General features: G+C 39.5%; 1 protein-coding gene across 11 annotated transcripts in view; it reads right to left on the reverse strand.

Moving 5' to 3' along the window:
* Positions 1-16,531, reverse strand: part of PPFIA2 (PTPRF interacting protein alpha 2) — a 327,520-nt gene extending 310,989 nt beyond the window's left edge. For 3 of the 11 annotated variants that reach the window (XM_032689684.1, XM_032689685.1, XM_032689683.1), the window contains exons 1-2: positions 16,188-16,530; positions 4,183-4,433 (exon numbers count right to left, since the gene is read on the reverse strand). In XM_032689684.1, coding sequence (XP_032545575.1) covers positions 4,183-4,431 — 249 coding nt within the window. In that variant the 5' untranslated portion in view covers positions 4,432-4,433; positions 16,188-16,530. Of the gene's footprint in view, positions 1-4,182; positions 4,434-16,187 lie in introns of those variants that run through there. The other 8 variants (XM_032689699.1, XM_032689688.1, XM_032689689.1 and 5 more) reach the window with 5 other exon arrangements.
* Positions 16,532-16,761: the final 230 nt, after the last annotated feature.

Raw genomic sequence — 16,761 nt, forward strand, 5'->3', positions numbered from 1 at the left:
ATAACTCAGGCACATTCTATAGTCACAAGGAAAAAAACTCAACCAAACAAATCCAGAGCATTTCCAGATTTCATGATACGGAATGAATTACCCTTTCTGAAAGGCCTAATTTTGCCTTTTTAAAATGAGTTTCTATGTGATTAATACTGAAAGCTTAACTTTTAGTCAGCTTTACTAGTCAGAATGAGTGGTACTATAAAAGAAATAGCATAGGTGTAGATTCCAATGATCAGATCATCAAAAGAGTTATAGCCATTTAAAAAAAAATCTGCTAACATAAATGCTCAGTAAAATCAGAACTTTCTCATAATATAATATTCAAGAGACAATGGGCACAAATGGAAACAGGGGGTTCCTCTGGAACATCAGGAAACACTCTTTACTCTAAGGGTGACTGAGCACCAGCACAGGTTGCCCAGAGAAGCTGTGGAGTCTACCCTTGGAGATATTCAAAAGCTATCTGGACACAGTCCTGGGCAGCCCGTTCTTAGTAACCCTGCTGGAGCAGACAAGTGGGACAAGGTGACCTCCAGAGGCCCCTTCAAACCTCAAATATCCTGTGATTCTGCGAATATTAATTTCTAAGTAAATCACTGAGCAAATACATTACTAATGAACAAAATAAACATATTTTCATGCCTTGAAATGTTTTTTTGAAAGACTAAAAGAAACACTAAAATAACCACAAAATAAGCTCAGTTCAGCATTGTTTATCAGAGTACATTTATAACTATTATAATTCTTATGATTCTTATGAGTCATTATAAGCCTTACCATGACACACTTTGTATTTTTCCAGTTTTTTTACAAGGAAAGTAATATAGGTGATATTTTCTAGACAATTTAGCTCAGAGAATATTAGGGTGAAATTTGCTTGAGGAAGTTGTAACTGAACATTTTCCTCTTTCTACCACTCAAAACATGAGTTACCGTTTCTAAATACAGTTACTAACCTTTCTAGTAGAACAATTTTTTGTGCTAGTGTAAAATACTTAATTTTACTCCAACAAAATAAAAACATACTGTTAAATATTTAGATCTTATGCTTCCCCATTACAGTGGAGTTGTACTGTATTTAGCAATTTTTTTTTTGCTGGACTCAAAGGTCATGACCTAAATACAATAAATTCCTGTTGTAAGGAAACATGCAGTGCAGATCCAAATACACTTTCCTTGGAGGCTTCTGCTGTCAACAGGAAGCTTTGCAAAGAATAAACAAGATCACTTGTGAGCTAGATTCTTAGTAACAGAAAACCTATTATGCAGAGAACACTTCTCAACTTAACTGTACTATCACATAATTCTCAGAGTTTTAAGTGAAAATATTCAGACTCATGTTTCATTCTTTGTGTGGAACGTTCCCACACAAATGGAACGTCTCCACAATAAAGTCTGAAATAAAGAACATGGTGGGGTGTTCTGGGTCAAGTTCAGAGGTCAACCAAAGGTAGTATGATACATAATGTCTTTCACACCACCTTCATCTTGAAAACAGTTTGAGGTTTTCACTTGTCTTTGCTTAAAAAAGATGTCGTTCCTTCATAATTCAAGACCTTCTTTTGATGAATGATATATCTTTATTAGTGGTACCCTATAATAATTTATTCTTTCATAAACATTATTTTTGGCTTAAAACATTTCTTTCGTCTTTACTTGGTCATTCCATCTTTCTGTCTTTCCAAGAAAATTTAAGAAATCACACATAGTCTCTCTCAACTAAGTTTTTCATAGAAGGAAGAAAACGTAACCATTCTTTTCGAGCAGAATATGTTACTGTCTCTTTCCTCTAGCAGTCCTTTTCTGAAGCTCTTCCAATTTGAGGTTGGCTCTCAATCACTACTAAGCTAAAACCCTGACAAAAAAGGTTCAAACCACCCCTTAATTTAACTGCATTCACCTAATTCCCATAGCAATATCTTACGTAATACATTTCACAATTATATTTGCCTTTTTTACACCCAGCCCCCATTGGCTGCCTAAAACCATTGTATAACATATATTTTCCCTCTTTACTACTGCTATCTAAAGATCAGAATATAAATTTTTGTTATTAACTGTTATATATATATATATATATATATATATATATATATATATATAAGGTCCTCATCTTTGTACCATGCAATATCATCCCACCTCTGTTACTTCTGTTCTTGTGTACTCTCATATTCATTCCCTTAGTTGACTGTTCAACTCAACTTTGCGTTGTCCAAAATTTCTACTAGCATGCTATTTCTTGTTGTGGTCAGATTAACAAAAATTGATCTCAAACCACATTCTTAATTAGCTACTACTACTAGCCTCCTTCCATCCTATCAGTCGACTGTAAGTGAAAAGTTTTCCTCTCTTACTTACCTTACTAATTACTATATTGATTTCTCTTATGTACTTCACATCTATTAGTAATTTAAATGGGGCTTCAAAAGATACCTGTTTTAGGGATACCTTCATTCCCTAACCTAACAAATCAGGTACCAAAGAGTCATGTCAAGTTACTCTGTATAAAGACAATTTTGATAAACCCTAGTCATATTTTTAAGTTAACTTTCTGACATATTATTAGTTTTTCCCAAAATAAGTTTTAAAGTCTTTTCTGTTACTACGTTTAATTCAGCTGATCCGTAATTGCCTGTTCACTTTTTCCCTCCTGCCTTAAACACAGCTATTCAATTAAACATAGACGTTCATAAAGTTAAGACTGCTAAACTAATGGAAATAAAATTTATTCAATCACAGCATTTAGGAAGACAACTGTATTTCCGTAACTCAGATTTGAAAGATAAAGTTAACTGCACATTGTTCTGTTGCAGTACAGACCAGTATAAAAAATTATAGGCATCTACAGTAATTGGCTACAGAATTAACAGCTGCATTTGTAACAGCATTACCTAATAACTCAAGCTTATTATTTAATGTTACACAGATGCAGAAAGCCCTCTTTTCTTCTGATTTCTAGCAATAAATCCTTGAATAAAGGATTTATGCTGTCTTTCACTTATTCTTTTACACTCTTATATGGAGAAACACCAGTAGAAAAGAAGCTCAGCTGCCCACAAATTAGAGAAAAACTTAAAAAACCCCTTGATTTTACTGTTTATCAAGATCATTGCTACTCCTTTTTGTTTGTCCCAAGCCAACTGTAGTCACTCTTATTGTCTGGAGCTAATGCTCAAGTCAATGCTAATGCTATTCTTCAAATGATTACAGTCTCTCTCTTTTATTCAGTCCTATCCCAAGATATTCCAATAACCTACGGGGGTTAGCCCTTAAGCAACTGCTGCTGTTCCCTGCTCCAGTGGATGCCTTCTTTCTTTTCTACCTTTAATAATTTTCTCGCTCGTTTCATTCATCCTTACCACCTCTTTATTCCAACTACACACTGTCTTCGTTCCTCCCTAACCACTGTCTTAACATGTATAGAAACTGAACCAGGCAGGTAAGGCTACAATCACTTTCTCTAGTGAGTTACAGTGAGAGGTGCAAAGACAACAACATGGAGAAAAACTGCATTTTGAAACATGATATGTTTCATACTTCTGGCCACATATACAGACTGAAGTAAGATGTTTCTTTGCTTTTAATTCTAGTATATTAAACAAATAATTCTATTGATATATAATATTGAAATATATATCAGATTAATATTTTAACTGAAGTAATTAATTTTGAAGATCCTAAGAAAGACCAAGATAACCTTAGATAATTAAATTTATATAATTATTTAAAAATATTTGAATTTAAATATTAAGTCAGTTGGTTTTGTGATTTTGTGTAGAACCTTATTTAACCTACATAAGTTGGTTTTATTTGGTTTTAGAAACTCTTATCCAGAATAGTACCTAGAAAGCATCCTCTTTTTTTTTTGTTCCCACCATTAGATCTTTGATTTAAATGTTCTCTCACCTGTAGTAAATGCTAGAGCAACAGCCAAAAGAACCAGTAGCTACAGGCCTTCATCTTGCTCTCCTTGAAGTCAACTGCTTTACTCCTACTCTTAACTTTGAAGACAGGTCCCATGGAAGTCAAACCACGTACTATTTAATCAGCAGGAGTTCTGCAGCCAACATCAATGGGAGCAAAATTTGAGCCTCAAGGAACAAATCCTGATTAGGGTTAAAGTAAGTGGTATTAAGTAAAAAAATCGACAAACCTAAACAAAAAACATCTTTATCAACTACATACCTGAGGCAGCGCTGAGTTCAGCTGTCGCTGGAGGGAGTCTCTGTCATAGATGACATCCTGTAGGCGTTGTTGAGCAAGTGACAAGCTTTCCTGTGTCTCCCGAAGAGTATCAAGGAGGCGGTCCCTTTCATCCAGCATATTCACCATCAGCTGCTCAAAATGAGAATCCGAGTCCGAGCCACTGCTTTGGGACCCCCGTTGACTCATCGGGGTGTCCTCATTTATCGTTGGCATCACTTCACACATCATTTCTTTAAAAAGAAAACAAATCAAGGAAAAGCTCTTCAGTACAGAAAACATTTGAGAAGATTTCGTAAGAGGAATTAACTCTGTCACATGGACACAGTTAACAGATTATTGCATTGTTCCCTCTTTCAAATTTGTGCTCAATGTTAATCAGATGGTCGATAGACAGGGATTAAATACAGTGACTAATTCCAAACAGCAGAGACTTTGAATGTGCTTCCTAAACTGAGAGAAGACTAACTGGAAGGAGATGGACATTAACAGAACATTTAAATTAATAGTTTTCCAAATAATACTCTCTTAAAATGACAGAAAATACTTCCTCTGCAATTATAGTCTCCTTTATTGTTGATTTTCTCCCTTCTCTTACTTAATTTCATTGTTGAGTTGTTGGTATTGATGTCAATATCTGCCACTAATTGCCACATTTTGTCATCCTCTAGGCAATTCTACAGTACAGCTCAGGTTAACCATTGATCCCGTATCATGCTGCCTTAACACCAGGTTAATCTATTTTTCTATCTAGTTATTCCCACCCTTAGGAGAAATTATTCTCCAGTGAGCTTGTTCAGTAAGAGGTCAAGAACCAGAAATTCTCTGCTAACTACATCCCTGTGATATCTTGTGCAAATTGAATTACCAGGAACAGAATCACTGTTGTTTGTTTCTTAAATCTGTCCTGAGCAGAGCAAACAATATCACCTGGTCCCACACTTCAATTATAACATTTCTTATGTAAATCTCAAAACCTCCATTCATGTATGGGAAGAAGCTTTGAGAATCATTGGGAGACCTTGCTGTTACAGGTCTCTTGAGATGCAGCCCTGCCAGCAGAGGGAGCCACTGCCTTGCCTCCGTGTACCTCTCGCAGCCTTATGGAAGCATATTTCACTCAGCAAGGGGCCATCACCTTGTGCAGCATCTCCTCTCAGCTCCCACCTGTGGCTGACCAGTTTGGGATGGTCAAGTTCAAGGAGAGAAAAGGGATAATTAAAAAATTCCAAGGCTATCTGCCACTTGTTCATTTTAATCACAACTTTTCAGTATGCAGCAGGTGGCCGGAGACCAAGGTCTCTGCATGCCCATTCTTCAAGACCAAAGTAAACTATTTAGATTGTCCCTGAACTTTTCCTACTCACAGTTGTCAGCATCTCATGGGCTGTGCTTCTTGTCCCAGGGGATTCTCATCAGTGAACTTTCATCATTCAAGAAATTACTTCCAACGTCCTGCACATACAGGTGAGGCTTATGGTGTGAGTGGCACAGCATATGCACAGGCTGTGGCAGAGCCAGAGTGGCACAATTTTGCATGCATGCTGGTGAGCTTGTGGGAACAGGTAGGGAAACATCTTGTGCAGGCAGCTGCTGCTACCTCAGCACCTTGCATTCAAATAGACAGAAATTCTCTTATAATCATTGTGGGGATGTGAGAAGCCATATATGTAAGTGGTTGTAGGGTAACAATGGACTCTATGGTCATGGCACTATTATCACATCTTGTCCCTCTAGGCTGTTGCATTCAGGGAGGGGAGGGGACCATGCATTGTACTTATTTTGAATGCCTGGGCTGCATTACCCTGCCGCAGCACAAGTAACGAATTTGGGCTATGACTAAAACAGCAGAGAAGGCAGGGAATGGGTGGGTAGTTCCTGATGTAGGCAGTTGCTCTTTGGAAGTTTTCTCCCCCAGCTCACAACCTCAGGAGAATCTTTAAAAGGTACCGCAGTCCTTGCAGTCAAGACAGTTGATGTACATTGTTTTCTGGAAGTTCGGAGATCAATGCCATTATTCCACTGGAACCACATGCATCCTCTCCCTTCCCTCACTTTGAGAGTGGAGAGAAATACAAAAAAGTAGATGCTAACCTGAACCAGATCAGAAATGCTGGTAGGGTGTAACAGAACGGGATGCTTTGAATCTTGAACAGGGAGGAGCAGGAGAAATAGGAATCCTGGGTCATGTCCTCACACAGTTTTTTTGTGGGAGACAATGAGGACCCCTAATAACTTTGAAGGGGACCTGGCTTTTCAGAGTGCTCCTGAGTCAACAAGACAGAAAAAAGGAACAAAATTTCAAACACCTGCAGGTTTGTTGTGGGGCTTCCAAAGAAAATTTCCTTATAGCTCTTCATGAAAGATATAGTATGCCATGCTGTTCTAATTTACTATGATTTGTGTTTTCTTGCCTTTAGAAAAATATTCTTTTTTTTGTCTTTTTTGTTTTTTCTTTTTTTTAAACTTTATTTGGCACTTATCATTCTCATACCTGCCAGCAATTGTACTGTCTACTCTTTTAGATGGGTCCAAATCATGGGTCATTTACCGCCACCACCTGTGACTCTTAGAACACTTCCATTAATGCTGCCTCCATACAATCCTAAACATCCACTGGTCAGACTATGTGACTAATACGTCTGTTCTAGAACAGGCAGCCACTGCAAGTATTGAGGCCATGTTGCTGAGAACACAGCTGCATTGGGCAGGACACATCTCCAGGATGAAGGACCACCACTTCCCTAAGATAGTGCTCTACGGTGAACTTGACACTGGCTGCCGCAAGAGAGGAGCCCCAAAGAGAAGATACAAGGACTCCCTGAAACAACATCTCAGCCTTGGCAATATTGATCATCATCATAGGTCTACTCTGGCCTCCAATCAGGAGGCTTGGAGACACACTATTTTCAACGCTGCTGTTTCTTTTGAGAATGCACTCAGGTTCACTCTCAAGGAGAAAAGACAATGCAGAAAGAACCATGTCTTGTCGATACCACCGAAGGAGTCTTTCTGCTGTGCCTTTTGCAACCAGACTTGTCTACCTCGCATTGGCCTTTTTAGCCACCAGTGCGCTTGTAGCAAGTGTGGTAGAGTCCTTCCCAAATCTTCGTTCGCGAAGCCCAGTCATGAATGAACCTGCCAGCAGATGAGATGCTTTCAATGCCCTGAGACAACCACCATTTAACGCTGTTCCCAGGAAAGACTTTCAGCACATGTTGAAGAATAGAGCCACTTCACCAGGACACTGCACCCTTTATGAATTTCCTGCCTGATAGCAGGAAGAAATCAAAATACTGACCACATTTGAATTCTTAAATTAATTAAAAAAAGGGAAAAGGGAGGTTTATCAAGAGGGGCTGCAACAAAAGCTAGGGCAGGTAAAGTAGAGAAAGAAGTTCAGCAGAAACAGAGGAAGAGTATCAGTAAAGGGACCAATCACAGTTTAGTAGTACAAGATAGGAGGGCACATATGCATTTGAATCCTTATATAGGAAGTGAATTATGTCAGGGAGTTACAAAAGTTCTTGAAGTTTCCTGAGCCTTCTGATGGTAAGGGTATGTATTAATCAATCCTTGGCTAACCACAGGACAATGTGGTTCAGGAGTTTACAGAATCACATAGAATCACAGAATCTGAAATCACCAAGTCCAACCTGTAACCTAATACCACCTTGTCAACTAGACCATGGCACCAAGTGCCACACCCAATCTTTTCTTAAACACCTCCAGGGACAGTGACTCCAGCACCTCCTGGGGCAGCCCACTCCAACACCCAATCACCCTTTCTGTGAAGAACTTTTTGCTAATGTACAACCTAAACCTCCCCTGGTGCCGCTTCAGAGTGTGTCCTCTTGTCCTATTGCCAATTACTTGAAGAAAAGACCAATACCCACTTGGCTACAATCTCTTTTCAGGAAGTTGTAAAGAGTAATAAGGTCTCCACTGAGCCTCCTCTTCTCCAGGATAAATAGCCACAGTACCCTCAGCTGCTCCTCATAGGACTTGTGCTCCAGTCCCTTCACCAGCCTTGTTGCTCTTCTTTGGACACACTCCAGCACCTCAGTGTCCTTCCTAAACTGAGAGGACCAGAACTGCACGCAGTACTCAAGGTGTGGCCTCACCAGTGCTGAGTACAGGGGAAGAATTACTGCCTTGGTCCTCCTGGCCACACTGTTCCTGATACAGGCCAGGATGCTACTGGCCTTCTTGGCCACCTGGGCACACTGCTGGCTCATGTTCAGCTTCCTGTCAATCAGAGCCCCCAGGTCCCTCTCTGCCTGGCTGCTCTCCAGCCACTCTCTCCCCAGCCTGTAGCGTTGCATGGGGTTGTTGTGGCCAAAGTGCAGGACCCGGCACTTGGCCTTGTTGAACCTCATCCCGTTGGAATCAGACCATCTCTCCAGTTTGTCCAGGTCCCTCTGAAGAGCTCTCCTACCCTCCAGTAGATCAACACTCCCCCCCAACTTGGTGTCATCTGCAAATCTCCTAATGGTAGATCTGATCCCCTCATCCAGATCATCAGTAAAGATATTAAACAGAAGTGTGCCCAACACTGATCCTGGGGGACACCATGAGTGACCGGCCGCCAACTGGATGTGGCACCATTCACCACCACTCTCTGGGCCCAGCCCTCCAGCCAGTTCTTAACTGAGTGTGCCTGTCCAAGCTGTGGGCTGCCAGTCTTTCCAGGAGTATGTTATGGGAGAGGGTGTCAAAGTCTTTGCTGAAGTCCAGGTAGACTACATCCACAACCTTCCCCTCATCCACCAGGCGGGTCACCTGATCATAAAAGGAGATCAGATTGGTCAGATAGGACCTGCCCTTCCTAAATCTACACTGGTTGGGCCTGATCCCCCATCCGTCATGTGGGTGCCATGTGATGGCACTCGAGATGATCTTTTCCATAATCTTGCCAGGCCCATCTCTAGCAGGGCCTCACCTCTGGTACACTCGTTCACCAGCTGCGACAAGAAGCTACCCTTCATGCACTCCAAGAACCTTCTCAGTGGAGGGAGGAGGACTGCCTCTTGTCTGCTGTGTTGAGTTCCCAGCAGACATCTGGCAGGTTAAAGTCTCCCAAGGACTGCTAATCTTGAAACATCTGCCAGCTGTTTATAGAATAACTCATCCACCTCATCATTCTGGTTGGGTGGTCTATAACAGACTCCCACCAGGATGTTGACCTCGTTGACCTTCCCCCTGATTTTTACCCAAAGGCACTCAAACTTATCATCACTAACCTCAAGTTCTATAGAGTCAAGAGACTCCCTAAGATACACAGCCACTCCTCCACCTCTTCTACCTTGCCTGTCTCTTCTGAAGAGCATGTAGCCATCCATTAAAGCATTCCAGTCATGGGAGTCATCCCACCAGGTTTCTCCAATAGCAACTATGTCATAGCTTTCCTGCTGTACGATGGCTTCCAGCTCCTCTTGTTTGTTACCCATAATGTGTGCATTGATGTACATGCACTTCAGCTGGGCTGCTGATTTCACCCCTAACTCTGACTTACCATCCCTAGGTTCATCTCTGGAGAGCCTAGTTTCACCCCCTTGCCCCTTCAGTGAGATTTAAGGGTAAGCTTCCAATTATGGCTGAAAGGAATTTAGTTTGCACACACCAAAAGCACATAGAGGACCAAGCCAACACATGCAGACAGAAACAACTGAAGGATTAACACTGAAACATAAAATAAAAATATTATTGCTATGATCAGTTAGGTCTGATTGCTAATGTGGTGATACTCTCCCTGAGAGATTTGAGTCATATTTTTAAATTTCCAGTGGGGGAAGAGGGACGTTTCTGATTTCCTTATATGTAATCTGAATTTTAACCAAAATTTGTTGACTAAAAACTGCCAAAACCCTACCAAATTTTACTCTGGTTTCATAATATAATCCACTGAAATATTTCATACAATGAAATTAGAAGGAATCACTGTAACTACCTACACTTGTCCCACTAATCACAGACCATAAACCTGTGTTAAGTTAAAGCATATTTTATATAGAAAGGATTTCAATCATAAAACACTGAAAATTATCTCTCTAGTACTAAATTAACTGGAATTAGTAATTCTTTCTGTGAAAACTGTGTGCCTTTTTCAGTTGTATTTGTAGGGGAGACAGAGCCACATTCAGTGCTGCAGTTCTTAAAGGCTCAGAATAAGGCTATTGACAGGCCCACTTCTACTACACTTTAGAACTACCATGCCACACATACATTTTTATGGCTGATCTGTGAATTTGCAGAACTTTTGAAAAAACTCAAACACATTTCACTATATATGCATGAACCAAATTTCAGATTCACCCTGGACTTACTGGTATACGAACAGTTCAGGAATAGCAGATCCAGGCATACGCAGCAGGTATTTGTCTCAAGTACATGGTTCTTACTAAATCATGAAGATATCAATTCTACTGAGAACAGAACTGAACAGGATAAATAGTGGACCATCATTAAGCTTCCCTTTTTATCTTCCATTCTTACTGTTCCAAAAACTGGTTAGGCTCATAGGACTTGATTTTTTAAACAATAACTTCTGTATAGACCAAACAGTCATAAACTGACATCTGGATATTCCGTGTTTTCTAATTGTATTTATCAGCCAATGGTTTGAGATCCTGCTCCCCTGTCATATGATTGACTGCATATAATCATATCCCCAAAACCAGCCCCAAAATATCAAAGATCAGGATGAAGTTTCTTAGCCCTCTACTCTTCTGAATTGGTTTAATACAGTGTAATAGGCTGTTAGTTCCTCATTCAACTCCATGTGCACACTGAAAATCAGATGCCTAAGTATGTTCAAGTCTATGTACAATTTTAATCTCTCCACTTGGTCTGTACATGCCAGCTCCTATGTTCATATATTTGTTATCCAAAGTAGTATTCCTTTCGCTAATCAATACATTCCTAACAACCACTACAAGGCAATTATACAGTTATATTTCTTTGATGAGTCCTATCGGTAAAAAAAAGAATTCAGAGCTGACAGTAACAGAAAAGGAAGGATGAACAAAGACAACCGACAACGTACATGAAGTTTCAGAACCTCTTCTCTGAAGTTTACAACAGAAACCTTGAATTGCATTGCCACAATTCTAAAGTGCAAAGTAATTTCTCATAAATTTCAGGTGATGTGACAAAATATAAGCAAAAATGGAGTGCATAGTATTTGCCTTAAATTTCAGAAATGTACAGTGAGCATTGAATATGCTCACCTACAGTGAGCAAACTGATCTTATTTTGCAAATGGTCCAGCATTGGGCAAGGGGTTGACACAGATGACTTCCAGAAGTCCCTTCCACACTGGACAATTCTATGTGACTGGTGAGAGATTTAAGTTCAAAGAATTCACTCATTTACCACAGAGATTCTGAAATTTAATATGCATTTATATAAAGCTGAAGAAAACTTTGAAATAAAGCAAACAAAAAACCCACCACACTGTGGCTCATCTCATTGCATTCATACAAAAAAACCCCACAAAACACCAGACAAACAAACAAAAAACAAAACCAAAAAAGCAACCACATTTATTTTATTAAGATGGCTTGCCTTGTGGAGAATTTGGGTCTCCACATGCTTGAAAATCTTTGCCAAAAAGTAAAGACATTTAAAATTAAAAAATAAACCTCAGTTATATTTGACATTATATGGGCACATTTTCAGATATCATTTTTTAAACTCAATGTCCTAATCTCTGACATAAAAAACCAATCTCCCCCAGAAAAAAAAACAAACCACAAACAAAAACATAAAACTCACACACACAAAAAAAACACACACACCCCCAAAAAAACCAAACAAACAAAATCAGAAAAACACAAAACCAAAACAGCCCCAAAGAAACCACAAACCAGAGAATCAGAGAAATCTGTAAACATAACCATATGAGGATGGGAAACGAACACATACTCTTCAGACATCCAAATTTAACCAAAAGTCTGTGCTTATTTTTGGAAATGTATGCAATTACTCTTTGAAAGAAAATATAACAAAAAATAGATGAAAATATTATACTGGATTATAAAATGCCCCATCTTAGAGCATTTTAAATTTAAAAGTTTGAAAAGTCTTGTAACTCAACTTTTATGGTCTCATTTATATTGTCTTTACCTACCATTCAAATTACTTAAACCAAAGAAAGGTTTAAAGACATATTTTAATGCTTTACGTTTTTGCACTTAGGCAGTGAGCTACAGTAAAGTAAATAATGAAAAAATATTTTTAGAATAAAAATTGAAAAGCTGCTGAAGCCTAACTTGGCAAGAGAACACAGTATGACTTTAGTTAAGTGGTATGTGCTCCTTCTAGAATCTAAAAGGAAGAAACAGTAAATGAAAATAAATGTTTTTCCCCAAAATTCCAACATTTAAGTTGTTCCTATTCAAGGTATATGTTATCAAGTCAATGTTTCCTATATACATACAGGCATGAGGCGCTTGGTATATTTAGGAGGTTTTCTGACTATGCCATTAGAGGATAAATAAAAACATGAATACTCAAATATTCTCATTGAGAGGAGTGTGGGGGGTAAGCTTTCTTAACATCTCACATTCATTCTCTCAAAAAATAATTAATCAATCAGTCAAACAAATCAACCACCAAACAAATCCAAGAACCAAGAAACATAGAGTTTGGTTCTTTTCAAAAGAAAGATACATGATGTTGAATTGAGTAAACTCACATCTGTACACAGACATCATGAGGCAGCTATGCAGAGACTGAGTAAATTCCCAATGAAGTATTTTTTAAAGATTCCTTTACCAAGACTCCAGTCACATGAAAGAAGGAGGAAAAGATGAAAGAGGAGTATTTCAGGAATCCAACTTGGTTTCCTAACTTGATACCTCAAATCCTACTTGATTACACCAGTGGTGCCCAACCATGCACCTGGCAAGCCACACAGCTCTTTGTGCCTCCAGAGGAGAGCTGCAGGCTTTTTCCCCCAGAAAACTGCAGAAAAGGAGTTGTGGGAGGAAGTGGAGGGGGAACAGATAATTAAGACTTTAATTAACAATCCTGGTCCTCAGGAGTAAGTGAGGAACAGTCCAGAGAACTACAGTAACAGCAACCCACTACTGAGTGGACAGCCACTTCACTCTGTCAGGATATCACAAAATAGTTTGGGTTGAAAGGGACCTCTGGAGATCATCTAATCCAACCTGAAGATGTGTTGAATGGAACACAGCCATCCAAGAATGAGCCTTAAGGAAGCTGGAATTTCTTTCACTGGATGTTAGGAACTGCATGTGGTGGATTAAACACCTCTGTCTCATATTTTCAAGACCATGGAAGTCCATGATAACTGAATAAACTCTCATGTACATTATTCGGTGCAATACTTTCCATGCAGTCAGGGCTGCAAAGAGAGAAAAGGCTTAACAGGGTGACATATGCTTCAGCTTAGTAGCTGAATGTGCTCTATGTACCACTTTATTCAAAGGAATAAAAGGGAAGTTTTGTGTTCCTTGACAGAAAAAGGTTGACTTGCCCGGTAGTAATAGAACTTAACTAAATCTATGCTTGACTGATCTTAGTCAACAAAAAAAAGAAACTTAAAATATGTTTCTTTTTCTTTAAACAGAAAAAAGAAAGCTCCATTGATACTGAACTTAGTACTTCTGCAGTACAAAATTTATCACTTTACCTCATATTCTGAATGTAAGTGAAGCAGTCCCTCAATGAAATATGCATTAAATCACCATCATTTTACTGTTAACAAACACTGTTTCTTAGATTCATCATAAGCCACAGAGCAGACATTATAATTCCCTTGCTCAGGGTGCACACAGTGCCCAAAACTTGCAAGGACCGCAACATATAGTGAACTTGTGTAGCACCGTACAACTATCCCAAACCCTCAGAGAGGTTCTGGAGGGGGAGCAAGATACTGACAAATTCCTACTTCCCCTAAAATGCCTGTAGTACATACATGCCCCCCAGAAATTGACTTTTAGGCAATGTAGTAACTTTAGAACTCTTCTAATTTGAAACAAAACCTAAATACTTATCTTAATAATAGTTTTGGACCCGAGTCCTTAGGTATCACAGCCACACACAATGACAGCCTACAAAGCAGTACACTGAAATTCTCGAAACACATTGCCTTCCTTGTCCATTGTGTATCTATTACACCATCTACTACAAATTCTATTACAGATTGATTGGTTCCTAGTTCAGTGTTTTCTCCAATCATTTGCATGGAGTCTAATCCAAAAAATGCTTAAATTCATGAAATTCCATCATGGACTTCAATGGTTTGGATCAGTGTAGATGGCTGGAAAAGTGACTAACATAGACAAACCATCAACCTCCTGTCATTTTACTAACTCCAAAGAGAGGCATAAAAATCCCAAACGCATGTTATGCGACACCAGGGAGCATGCTGGATGTTATATGATCATTGCCTACAACATTACCAAAAGTCATGAACTGGTTTCCCCTCTAAACACACATCATTTAGCTGACAAAAAGCAGTGACTACTTAAAGTGATCTGTTCTACAAAAGGGGGAATGAATGTGGTTCATTGTTATAACATTAAGATTTTTCAGGTTGTATGCAAAAATGTCACAGCAAATATATAGCCTTAGCTGCATTACGTCTCCATCAAGAGTGAATTCAGTATTAGCTCAGTTAGGAATTCTGCAGCTCAGCTTAAACATCCAGACAAGTGAATGGACAAAAATTCCAACAAACAGCACAGGATATGGCCACTCTTGTTTGAGAGTTATATAAAGCTCCTTTTCAGGAGCTACTCCACTACGAACTAAATTGATAGTAATTTTCTTATATTAACTTTCTCCTGATTATACTGATAATCATATATGGACCATGTATCGAAGTGTGTCCTCCACACTGACTTTCTCTAAAACAGCTTGAAATTTTTGTGGAACAAAACCTATAGAGCTACAGAGGTGGAAAATGAAAAAGTTGTCATCTTTCTTCTCAATGGACCCCACCCTATCTTCTGTTATCTAGATTTTCCAAGAGTCTTGGAATTATTTATCTTTTTTTAGTGAATGTTGTAACAAACACCTCTGCAATCTCATTTAGTCCGGGAATAATTTACCAGCTGGACTTCTTTCACTTGGGAAGCCATAGGAACAAGACAAAAAGATACTTGGCTTGGGCCTGACAAAGGCTCTTCATAAGCATTCATTTTGCTCACCTTGAAGGCCACCACCTTCGATGTGAATCTAATTTTAGTCCCTCACCTTTCTATCCATAACGGACTTTAAGAGCTTGTTTTCTGTTTCCTCTGATATTTGATTTGTACATCATGGTTGAGGACTCATTTCAAGTTACTTGTAATTTTGCTGCAGGAAAAAGAATTAGAAATCTAACTACCATACATTCTAGCCTGTTCACAGTGACATCAGCTTGAAAACTCATTTCATTGGACCATTCTGAATGTTTTGCATTTACAAGCTATTTTTTTCCAAATCATTAAATAAATATAGTGGTTGATAAAACCAGATCTTACTGCAATTATGTCTCTTCAGATGTCCTCAGCAGGATCGCTCTTAGGCAACAGAGTGTAATTCCATAAGGAAAATCCTTCCTATTGTCTGAGTTGCATTACATGCATATTCCTCCTCCTAGTTAACTCCTTACCTGCCAGTCTCCACTAAACTATGATATCACCTTTAACAGAAACATCCCGCACTCCTTCCACACAGGAGGAGTGGTCAACACAGTACCTTAGAAGAAGGACTCATGCCAACTATTTGTTCTTTATGTCATCCCTCTGATCCCCTATCTCCCTTAACCACAACACACAAAAAAAAAGAAGTTGGCTTCATGTTTTTTAGTCTGAAATTCCACAACTCCCAACTCCCATTACAGAAATGCATTTAAATACCACACAAGTACTACAGCAAGAGGCAGACAGATTTTGCATTTGCATCTCATCTCCCGGAGGGTGTAGGGGCTAGGGAGGGAATGTATAACTCAGAAATAGAAGGTTCAGTACCTAGTGTCTTTTATTTCGGCGTCTGCTATTTCACTTGATCAATAACAACCGCAGTCTCCACCGGCTTCGAGCGGGGACTCACACAGCCGAGCACTCCTGGACCATCTTCCCAGCAATGGTGACACAGGCGTTGCTCCGAGGAACCCCAAGCGCCCGCACCCGTTCTCCGTCAAGACTGGCTGCTTGGCATCTCAACATTTTCTTCGGTCACTTCATCAGCAGCGAAGAGGAGAAGCATCCATGGGAAAAATGGCATATTACAAATTTTGCTTTGGGAAGCAGAGCTTGGCTCAGACCATTGTCGGGAGCAGGAGAGGGGGGAGCGGCTCTTAAAGCTCCAGCAGCCCCTTTCGAGCAACAGCATCTTTGCAGCTGGAGGCAAGCGATCACAGGGGGGAGGGGCCAGGGTGAAAGCATCTTCCTTTTATTTCTTATCTTTTGTTAAACTTAACTAAGCGGTATCAGGCTTCTTTTGTTCTTCGATACCTCCCAGGCTAATTATGTCTCTCCGCGTGACTGAAGTCCACACGCACGCACGATTGCATGCATGATCAAAAAGCAAACTCGGTTTTCT

This window comes from Chiroxiphia lanceolata, chromosome 5 (assembly GCF_009829145.1).
Source record: "Chiroxiphia lanceolata isolate bChiLan1 chromosome 5, bChiLan1.pri, whole genome shotgun sequence".
NCBI classification, from domain to species: domain Eukaryota; kingdom Metazoa; phylum Chordata; class Aves; order Passeriformes; family Pipridae; genus Chiroxiphia; species Chiroxiphia lanceolata.